General features: G+C 45.1%; 1 protein-coding gene across 2 annotated transcripts in view; it reads right to left on the bottom strand.

The window, feature by feature from the left end:
* Positions 1 to 3465: 3465 nt before the first annotated feature.
* Positions 3466 to 11547, bottom strand: part of SERINC5 (serine incorporator 5) — a 101127-nt gene continuing 93045 nt past the window's right edge. For both annotated transcript variants that reach the window (XM_087862036.1, XM_045796387.2), the window contains 3 exons: positions 10568 to 10607; positions 9771 to 9915; positions 3466 to 8056 (listed from right to left, as the gene is read on the bottom strand). In XM_087862036.1, the coding sequence (XP_087718162.1) occupies positions 7909 to 8056; positions 9771 to 9915; positions 10568 to 10607 (333 nt within the window). In that variant the 3' untranslated portion in view covers positions 3466 to 7908. The remainder of the gene's footprint in view (positions 8057 to 9770; positions 9916 to 10567; positions 10608 to 11547) is intronic.

Here is an 11547-nt window from a genome sequence, read left to right as displayed (position 1 = left end):
GCGGTGCTTCTATGAAGAGATGAGCATATGGGTACATTTTCTGGCTGTGCATGCTTGTATGCACGTTCTGACAAAGACCTTCTCCTCTCCTTGACCAAACTTTAGTCAGGCTCCTCTGGGCTCTCTTCTTGCCTAGGCCTGGACCATCCATGTCCACCTGTCCTCACCAGGGCTGCAGAGCCCAGTCTTAGCAAGAATCCCCCACCTTTGATATCAGCTCACGTTCTTCACCCCTCACCTCCCCCCCCCTTTTTAAGATTTTATTTATTTGACAGAGAGAGAGACAGAACACAAGCAGTGGGAGAGGGAGAGGGAAAAGCAGGCTCCCCACTGAGCAGGGAGCCTGACATGGGGCTCGATCCCAGGACCCTGGGATCATGACCAGAGCCAAAGACAGACATTCAACCGACTGAGCCACCCTTGCTCCCCGATATCCCTCACCTTTGATGTATCAATCCTTGGTCTGCCTTTAGCAAGAGTCTGGTTGGGTCGGTTTAGCAAGAATCTTGCTACCCTTGATGTCTCCTCTTGGAATGTCCCTCCTCTAACCCCCCCCCCCCCCCCAGTTTTTGGCTATACATTCCCACTTGTCCTTGTTGTATTCAGAGTTCAGTCTATTAAAAGATAAACTGAGGCATATTTAAAAATTTAAGAGTTTGAGCAAAAATCAATTCAAATTGAGCAGCATCCAATCTAGCAGATAGAAAGGAGTGCCAAGTAGCTGTACAAAATGGAAGACATAGGCAAAAGGGAGTGGAAACAAGGAAGTTATACTAGGCAAAGACTTGGATTGGTTACTGCAAGGTCATTTTCCTTTGGGAATGGCAGGCATCAGTGAGGCAGATTACCTAACTACTGCTCATCGAGCGATTCCTGAGGAACTGGCTTATGATTGATTCCTGATTAACTGGTGTATGATTTCTGAGAGAGAACCCAAACTCTGAGAGAACCAAAACTAAGTCTCCATTTGGTGACATGGAGCTTAGCATAAGCAACTCCATTTTGGGCCTGCTGTCTTGTTTTTAACAGCCTGATCTCTGTCCTGTTGTAAAACCCCAAGGACAACAGTCCCAGATAAAATTTTCCTTCCTGTTTTAACAAGTGTCAGAATAATTTTCTTCTTTGACAGTGAATACACACACCCAGGACTTGGGTTGCACTGCAACAGTTTTCTCAACTATTTTTCATTTAACAACACATCTGAACACATTCAATGAAATATTTTCAACAGCACTATTTTATTAGCTACTTACCATTTCTCAGATGCCACAAGTAAAATGTGACCTCAGGGTCAAGATAAAGCCCTCTCAGCTAAGACCTCAGAAAGATTTGAGGGAGTGATTCTCAGACCCTCCTGGCTAGACAAAAGCGCTTCTACAAGAATAGGAGTACTTTCTTTCACACAGCACTCTGACCTGCAGCCAAAAGTAGAGGTCTGTCTAGAAAAGACTGGTGGAGACGGCTTTTATCTGACCTAATGAATCCCATTAAGATTCACAGAGAACACAACGTTTTTTTGTGTTTTTTTTAAAGGTTTTATTTATTTATTCATTCGACAGAGATAGAGACAGCCAGCAAGAGAGGGAACACAAGCAGGGGGAGTGGGAGAGGAAGAAGCAGGCTCCCAGCAGAGGAGCCTGATGTGGGGCTCGATCCCATAACGCCGGGATCATGCCCTGAGCCGAAGGCAGACGCTTAACCGCTGTGCCACCCAGGCGCCCCCACAGAGAACACAACGTTTTTAAGAGAACTGAGCAAAAGCACCACCAGCTTACAGCGAGACAGAAACCATTCAAACTAAAGCCACTGACTCCCAGCCACGGGCTAGAAGCAGACTGAGCAAACTATTTAGCTGCAAATCAGGCCTTATGGAAAAAGCAAGGAGGGTCCAGAAGATGGTGCTAAGAATGAAGTCACATCCACTTGGACCATGTTCCCAGGGGTGGTTCCTTGGGTGTGGTTCTGTGGGTGCAGAGACTTGGGACCTGAGTAAAGTTATCTGCCTCTTCTGATCTTAAGTACAATGTTAACAGGGACAAAGTAACTATAATGGACAATCCCTTTCAAACCAGGGTGTATATATAAATATCAGCGCAATGTAAGGTAATTAAGTTGATATTTTCAAATGCTTCTGGTAAACCAAGTAAGATGAGGACAATGGCTTCAGCAACATGAAGTTACCCGTGACCCGAACAAGCAGTTTCCGGGAAAAGGTGTGTGTAAAACCCTGTTGCAACGAGTTCAATTCAGGCGTGAATGGAAGAAATGATGGCAATGATAGAAGCAGAGATTTTGGATATTCCTGAATTCCCACCCAAAAACAGAGTAATTAGCATAACCAAAAATATGTGGACAACATTTGCAACGAAAAGTGGTGCACCCCAAAGCACAAGTGAGCCAGAAGACCGGAACAGGATCAGCGTGTATGTGGGAAGACACAGAGGGGGGCTAATGAAGCAAATGACAAATTCAGAGAGACAGAAAGAACAGTGGTGGAAAGTCAGGGGCTGGTGGGAAGTTGCTGTTTAATGGGTACAGAACTTCAGTTTTGCAAGATGAGAAGAGTTCTGGAGATCGGTTGCACAACAGTATGGATGTCCTTAACACTACTGACCACATACTTTGAAATGGTTATGGTGGTCAATTTTATATTACATGATATGCATAATTTAAACATTCAGGAAACTAATCTCACATTAGAAAAAGGACTAGAAGAATCAAGATGAAATTTATGGGATGCCTGGGTGGCTCAGTCGGTTAAGTGTCAGCCTTCAAAGAGGTCATGATTTGGGGTCCTAGGATCAAGTCTTGTATCAGGCTCCCTGCTCAGTGGGGAGCCTGCTTCTCCCTCTGCCTGCCACCCTGTTCTCCCCACTTGTATTCTCTCCCTCTGATAAATAAATAAAATATTTAAGAAAAAAGATTAAATTTCACACAAAGAGATTTTAATAAAAATAGCAATACTATACCATAGCTACTAAAGAAATTTTTAAAAACCTACGTGAATGAAAAATAACCCTAGATCAGAAGACTTAATGTTGTTATAATTAGTCCCCAAATTAGTCTAATGACACAATGCCATCCCACTCAAGCCTAAATTTTCAAGGAAAATATGAAAGGCCTAGAAAAGCCAAATCTTGAAAAAGAAGGCCTATGTTGGAAGACTTCTACTACCTTCCTTAGAGACTCACTCTAATTCACATATTTAAGATAGTGTGGCACTAGCCTAAGAATAGGAAAAAGGAAGCAGTCCACAAAAGCTTTGGGGAGGTGGTGGTGAAGGTAACAAAAAACTCGGTTTTCATGTTTATATTTTCATTATCAAGAATCAGAAAAGGTTCTATAAGCTTGAAAGAAAGGTGATTACCATCTGAAGGCAACGTCTTCAGGAAACACCACCTGGAGGACTTCTAATTATAAAAAAACCCCAAAACCAAAACAATAACTACCACAACAACAGCAACGTAGTTTTCCATTTTAAATTTTATTAAAGTACAGAGTTAACAAGTTTTGAGTTTTCTACATAGGAAAGGACTGGTCAACTTCAGATGCTTCATAGAAAAATGAGCATTCGAAAAAACAAATATAAACCCACAGTTGCCTTTGTGACTAGAGGGAAGAAAATAATTTTTAAAAAGTTACCAAACTCTAATCATATCCAAGACTATTATAAATTTCAAACAGTAAATTTACCATACATTTTACATTTCAAATTCTAAATAGAGCAAAACATAACCACATAATTTGGCTACAGCTAATTGTTTTGGAAAAGTTTTAAAAATTAACAATGTTACAATTATAAAACTTTCATAGAATTTTTTTTGCAAAGTAAAAAAGGAACTTAAATCTTTAATATAGGAAAGCAAAACAATCCTCTTAAATTTCTTATAAATAACTCTCAAGACATATATTACAGATCTGTTGCATGCTTTCTTTACCTGAGAGAATTTCCCAGGATCCTTCACCCAGAGAATTACCTTAAAGAGTTCTTCCATCATTTTACTCACATGATATGATTAAACTCCTACAGAAGTGGATTTCTGTCTATCCTTACCCAATTATGTTTTTCTGAAGGAATTTTGCTTAAAAACAAACAAAAAACCCTCTTTGGTAAAAGCCAAACATTTCCCCCTTTCAAATTGAATGCCTCTGTAAGTGATTTACTGAGGAAGAAAATTTAAAAATTTTAAAAAGATAAAGATCTTTAGAATGACCAGCATTAGTTTGAAAGATCTACGTAAACAGCTCTCTAGCTCTGTAACGAAGGTCCAACATGAGAGAGCCCATCTCTGCCTGAAATGCAACACTAGATGAACGTGTCTGAGGCTTTACAAGCATTTTAAAGATGGCGGGAAACATGGCGGTCTTAAGAACAAAGCAGAGGCAGTTAGTTCTATTAGGAGAGTATCCTAGAGAGAATTCCATGAGCGGAGTGACTACTGCACTGCCCTGGTTAAGGAGGACCCAGTGGTCTCTCTAGACAGGCAGGGTCCTAGCCCAAGGTCACACCCTTCTAGATTAAAACTGCTTTCATTTCCAAGAGGAGTAGAATACACATATAAGCCAAAATGAAATGCTATTTGGAAAAGGCAGTCAAAGGAGAAAAAAAGACAAGGAGGCTTAAACAAAGGCTCTGGAATTCCCTTTGCAGGGTAACATAAAGCACCAATGGTGACAAACTTCTGGCTGAAATTAAATAAGTATATAATCTTAAATAGACAGAGGGGGGCAATATGGGGGTGAGGGGGAGGATTAGCACTACACAAAGGTCATCCAGAATGAAGGATCCTCTGAGGAACTGGAAATAAAAAAAATGAGGTGTTGGGGCCCAACTGCTGGCCATTCCTGATGGGCACCAGAACCCCAAATCTCCAGTAACCCCACCTTCCAACAGCCCACATGCACACAGTCCTTCTACTCCACGAAAGAACCCCAAACACCTCTGGGGAACAATTCTTTCAAGCCATTTCCCAAGAAACAGAGAAGACAAAAGCAAAACTAGCTAACCAGTATTACAAAAACTCAACCCAGTAACGACCAAGTCAGGTTTCCAAATGCTTTTGACAGAAAAATCTCCGGCGTTCAGTCAGATAACCCATCTAGGTATACAGCAACATTCCCAGGAGAATCCCTTCCCCTACTTAGTGTTTTTATTAATGAAAATGAGAAGGGAAAAAATTTCCACATTGAAGGAATAGCACAGAAGAAACATACACACAGAGTTTTTTAAAAAACTTCTCCCACTTGCATCGCTAAAGGAGTCTGACCAGCAGCTACTGGGAATGTACTTTTTTTAAAATCACGTACAAAAAGTTGTAGGAAGCAAAATTATTTTAAAAAGAGATCAGTGAATTTATCCAACGAACACCATCATTACAGCAACTCAAAGCAATTGGCACAATTTTTCCAGTTTCTTAAATCACAATAGCACAAGAATGTAGGTTCTTTACACCCACAAACGTTGACTCATCACCTGAGTATTGTTTATGACAATTAATAATCATTAAAGTCAACTTATTTATATGCCCTCAGTCCTTAGGGTACATCCACATCTCTCCCATCATTCAGATAAACTTGCTCCGATTCTCAGTCGAGAATAAAAATCAGAACGACTGCAACAGTGCCTCTTGTGTCAGACCAAACTTCAAGAACAACTTTGGGCCACAAACCAAGTTGTAAGCAGCTGGCAAACATGGGTTGGCTGGCCAGCTAAAGAAGAGAGCTCTGAGGGCCCTGCCACTGGCAAGGAATGTCCTTTCCTTTCTGTTTCCCTGTGCTTCCTTCTGCAGGGGAAGCCCGCCAGCAAAGACCAGCCAAGGAACAGGAGCCTTGTCAGCTGGACTGTGCCCTGCCCTAAGGCCAGTTCTGAAGTCACACCGCTGGCTGCCCAAACCAGGTAGACCCTAGCAGGAAGAAAACACAATGAAACTAGCATCCCAGCTCTTGATGGGGCTCTTCTCACGGTCTTTCCTAAAGCCAACCTCAGCTTACCCAGAGCCCTGTGTCACCGCACCAGCCGCTGTGCAGCTCCTGCCAGGGGGCTGTCCCACCCACAACCCATTCCCTCAACCTGTCCCCGACCCACAGAGCTCCCAGGCCCACTGGCTTAGCAGGGCCTGCACGTGGCGGCTATCCATGTTGTGATGCCAGAGGACCTTTCAACTGCCAAGCTCAAAGAGCTTCTGGCCTAAAATAAGAAATTGGATAAAGTTTGCAAAACAAGGCTCTCACCCATACACGAGTGCCTTTAAAAACGGAATCTCAAACATCATAAATAAGGCAAGATTCTAGAGGAATTCGTCCAGTGAATTTGTTCCCCTGCTTGTGTTCCTGGGAGGAGGGCAAAGGAGCAGAAATGAAGAATTTGCCTAATTCCCCACACCAACATTTTGGCACACTGGGACCCACTTCTGCCCAACTCGGCAGGACACACAAAGTACAGGTCAAGTGTCTCCACTCTCAGACCCTCTGTGCCAGAGAGCTCGAGCGGACCCTTTCCACCCACATGAGACACTCACGGGGGCATCGCCACCGCGTCTCCACTGGGGTTCCTAACAGACTTTCTGCTGAGAAAACTCTTCCCTGACTGAGGACGGACATCAACACTGAACATGGATATCTTCTTGGGCAGCTGCCTAAAGTCAAATCTCTTATGAGTATTACTTTACAAGTACATATTTTTGGAAATCTCCGTGGATGCTGCTTATGGCTTAACTAAACACCCTCCTCCTCACCGCCCCCCCCCATTTCTTTTAAGTATATTTGGCCACTTCTACAACTTGTACGATAGGCCTTATCTGGTCAGCCCAGTTTGACGTGCTGCCTGGACTCCTCACCTCAGCAAATTTACTCCAAAAAACCATAGTGAATATGATCATTCACATTCCAGATCCAGGAAACAAGAGCCCTTTTGCTTGTACAATTTCAAAGGCCTCAAGGTGGAAGAGAAACCGGCTGACTTTCACAACTGAAAGAGGGGGACAGCAGGCTTCAGTCAAGAAGCGACTTTTTGGGTAAGGTCCTACAGTATTATTATTACTAGTACAAACAAGTAAGAACGACAGCGCTCCATCGTTCAGACAAAGAAAACAACATGGATATTGTTCTATAATCACGTGAATAACACCACAAATAGGAGTCATAATTATTGCAGGAACTTGGATCAGGAAGGAATAGTACAGTGGGGGAACCACATGGTAGTGACGGCAAATTGTGCTTTTTCACATTATAGCAAAGACGTTGAGCCCAGAAAGGATGAGGGGACCTCTGGGAACGGCAAGGGCACAGAGTAAAGTTGTGACTCCCAGCATCACAGCTTCAAAGGGAAACGTCTGGGGGCCAGGAGGAAACAGCCCAAGGGTGGAGTTAAAAGCAGGTGCTTCCTCTTGTACCCTATAAATACCAAGAAGCTGGGAGCAAGGAGCCTGCAGGATGAGCGCGGTCCGCGATGAGGCTGTGGTCGGGGGGGCGTGACAGAGGTCTGCATTCCGTCAGGGCCTGAGGGCTCAAGACTTTGGCAAGTTTTTCTAGTCCAAGGTAAGAATGACAAGGTAAGATTTATCCCTGTCATGCCCCAAACTCTGTTTCGGTAAAAAAACGTACAGAAGGAAAATACTAGCCTAATTTCTATTCCAGTTTTTAGGGTTTAGACACACACAAAATATATTATCACTCAGGATCAGCTTGGTTGAACATTTCAATTCTTTTAGAATAAAATGGCTATTTCTTTTTGATTTTCTGAATTAAAAAGCCAATCGGGTGATTTTTTTTTTTCTGAAAGCCTTTTTCAGACCCACTCAAACCAGTCAGAGGATGCCAGTTTTTCACCAAGCACCAGTCACGGCTCAGACCCCGGGGACACTGTTCAAAGGACGTCACTTCCAACCTGCAGGCCTGCTCAGATCCTCCTCACACAGAGAACTGCCGAGAGGGACAGCAGAGGGGAGCGACCAGGGTTCCCAGGTACAACAGCACACACATCCAGCAGGAGGCCATCTTGACCCAAAAGATGGACCAGCTTCCGCTGAAGAAGGTTTCAATGTTGGCACTTTCATAACTGTGGAAACGAGAGCCAACTGTGGTCAGAGCAGGAAAAGAACAGGCAGGGAGAAGGTCTCTTCCAGAAGGGGTCTCCCTGCTCCTATCCCTCCAGCCTTTCTGGTTGGTCGTCCCCCCCCCCCCCCCCCGCCCAATAGCTGATTCAGATACAACTCACACCACGTACGCCATTACCCCCACCTCCTCCCAGCCCCTGGCATTCGCTAGTCTACTTTCCATCTCTCTGCATTTGCCTATTCTGGACATTTCATATAAATGGAATCATGTGGCCTCTTGTGACTGGTTTTTAAGGTCTATTCTTGTCATAGCATGGATCAGTACTTGATATCAAGACCTGATTCCTTGTTATTGCTGAGGGATAGTTCACTGTATGGAGATAGCGCATTTTGTTTCTCCCTTTTTGGCTGTGATGAGTGATGCTGCTATCAACATGTGTGTAGACGTTTTTGTGTGGACTACTTTTTCTTCCTGCTGGATATACACACCTAGGATTAGAACAGCCAGATCATACCGTAACTCTGTGTTTAACATTTTGAGGAACTGCCGAAGATTTTCCAAAGTGGCGGCACCACGTTTACGACCCTAGCAGGAGTTTTTGTAAAAGGGTTCTCATCTTTCCCACATACTTGACAACAACTGTTATTTTCTGCCTTATTAATTATAGCTCCCTCCATCCTTTAAGCTTCCCACGTCAAAACTTTCCAGGAATTACCAAAGCATTAGATGCACTGGGGACATATTAGAAACTCTCTCCTCTCTTCTCCCTTAGGATGTTCTGGAAAAATCTCCCCAGTGAAGCCTTCTGCTGGCCCCGCCATCCCCAAACCCCATCTGGTACTCCTCATTCCTCTTCCTCATTTTCCTCCCTAATAGCACTACCTGCCACACTGCATGGATCATGCTCTGTGTCCGCTGGATTATAAGCCTGCGGTTTATAACAGTGCAGCACATAGGAGCCACTCAGTTGCTGCATGAATGGATAAAACAAACCACAATGAGCCTAAATGTCTATCCCATGTATATTCTGAGTTATAACCAATTATGATCCAACCAAAACTTCTGGATCAGTGAAAAATGATCCAAAAAGAATTAAAAAGAATTTCTATGTAGTGACAGGGAAAGTTAGATCCATCATGTAGTGCCAACTTTAACAAACAAAACAAAGCAAAAAAAATCTCAAGGGGAAACACATATAATTGTATCTACATCTTAAAAATTGCACAGGCTTGTAAATGCACGGAAAAGGAATGAAGGGATACTTGCTACCTTAGTGCCGGTTGTGGGGCGTGGGCAACAGCAATTCCCAGGATTAAAAGCACGCCCACAGACTGCTGAGACCCCAGGACTGTTTCTGTGTAGGTGACCACAGCAGGACTTGCAGAAGAGTTTAGCTGACTCCAGGAGATTGGATCTGTGACTCAGTGGGTCTCAGCACTTAAAAAATAGGACTCGAGCACCTGGGTGGCTCAGCAGGTTAAGAGTCTGCCTTCAGCTCAGGTCATGATCCCGGGGTCCTGGGATCCAGCTCCACATCGCGCTCCCTGCCCAGCAGAGAGTCTGCTTCTCCCTCTGCCCCTCCCCCTGCTTGTGCTTTCTCTCTGTCAAAAATAAATAAATCTCAAAAAAAAAAAAAAAAAAAAAAAAGAATGGGACTTAACTTGATTGTCTAAAGACTGTCCCTTCTAAAATGTCTAAGACGATGGGCCACTCACTTGAACCAGCTGGTGACGGTCATCATCACATAGAGGGAAGCCAAGAAGAACACGAAGTGGAAATAGGAGTAGCTATAGACGGTGCCTCTCTTCTCATCATAAATGACCCGCGGCCCCTCCTTCACATTCTGCTGCTCTTCGGTGTCTGTAAAGCACAGGGTGAGCGCAGGCTCGGTGAGTGGACACACGCACTCTAGCAGAGCCACACTCACTCATGTCAATCCTAGGGGCTGGTGAGTAGGAAAGACAGCAAAAGCCGATTGTACCCTCAGGCAATTTCATCCACACCCTCCGCGCAAAACCCCCACCCAACCCCAGAACCGTCTCCACAGGACGAGTTTCCTAATATCACGTTCGTTGGAACGGAGCAGAAGAGAGCCCTTATAAACAGAAAACCTAGGATAAGCTCAGATGGAAGGGAGAGACCATGCCATGTGTTCTCAAGCCCCTGGGATGCTCCGATCCAAGAAGAAAAGGAAGTGGTAGGAAAGAAATTTTCTGAAATTTCATTCCTCTGAAAAATGTACTTCCTCCTTCTCTAAATCTCACTGTAGAATTTAACTTACATATGAGCCGAAACAGAAACGGATTCTTGCCGGCCAGAAGAGCAACACAAAGAAAACTGGCCAGCAGTCACTCAGGAAGGACGTGAAAAGTAGACCAACAGTACACCAGCTTGGGAAGAAAACTTTCCTCTTAGCATTCAAGTTATCTGGGTATGAACCCCCAGCACCTACAGACTAGAGCTAGGGGCCTGCAGTGCCACAGGCTGCACAGAAGCGAGGTTGTCTACTTACCCTCTCCATCGGGGCCGAAGCAGAAACAACACCGGGCTACCTGGAAGAGCAAACCCAACAAGGTCAGGCAGCTTTTCTACCTCCACGTCAGGAAAGCACTAAGGGCCATCCGTGTGATGTGCCAAGCCTTCCGTGTGAACCGAGGCCAGGCTCGGAACTGTGCTCACATGACCCCTTCCAAAGGATCTGACTAAGGATCTGTTCTTCCCGAGCGCTCTGGTGCTGGTGACAGGAAACAGACATGGAGGTGAGCCACCTACAGCCCCTCCAACGGTGCTCACTTAGTGCTGGCTCAGCTACTTGCAGCGCTGTGAGCAGCCTCTGGACGGCAGCTCCCAGGCTTTCCCCCAGCCACAGAGCTGCCCTGCCCGAGAGCCAGCCTTCCTGGGCAACCCACGTTGGATGACTGCCCCCGGCAGGGGTGTACAGGTGCACCACAGACCCCTGGCGACAGCTCTGACGGGTCCTACCTGCTCTGGGGCACCCAAGGGGTCAACAGAGGCTTTGTCCAGCCTATGGTGTGCCCCTCAATTCGGCCCAATTTTGCCTCCTTCCCCTTCCTTCCCTTCCACCTGTGTTGATCCCTAATAGATACCCTGCACCTCAACTCTGCCTCAGCAGCGGCTCCTGGAAAACTCAACCTGAAACACAAGGTGAACGAGACAGGTCCCCACTCCCATGGAGCTCACTCCTGGTGATGATTTGCTCTACTTGCTGGGGTTATTATCATGTTTGCAGTTGAGGAAACTGAGGTCAGGCAGGATAAATAACAGGGCTGAAGTTCAAGACAAGTTTAGTGACAGAGCTGGAACATCAATGCAGGATGGGAACTCCAAGGTCCGCGATTCACAAGGGGCAATAGGTCTAGGCATGGGGGCGCCTGGGTAGTGCAGTTGTTAAGCGTCTGCCTTTGGCTCAGGGCATGATGCCGGAGATCTGGGATCGAGCCCCACGTCAGGCTCTTCTGCTGGGAGCCTGCT

Source organism: Ursus americanus, chromosome 5 (genome assembly GCF_024610735.1).
Source record: "Ursus americanus isolate L20-20 chromosome 5, mUrsAme1.1.p, whole genome shotgun sequence".
NCBI lineage: Eukaryota > Metazoa > Chordata > Mammalia > Carnivora > Ursidae > Ursus > Ursus americanus.
Note: the sequence above shows the minus strand (reverse complement) of the source record. Positions and strands in the feature narration are given on the sequence as shown.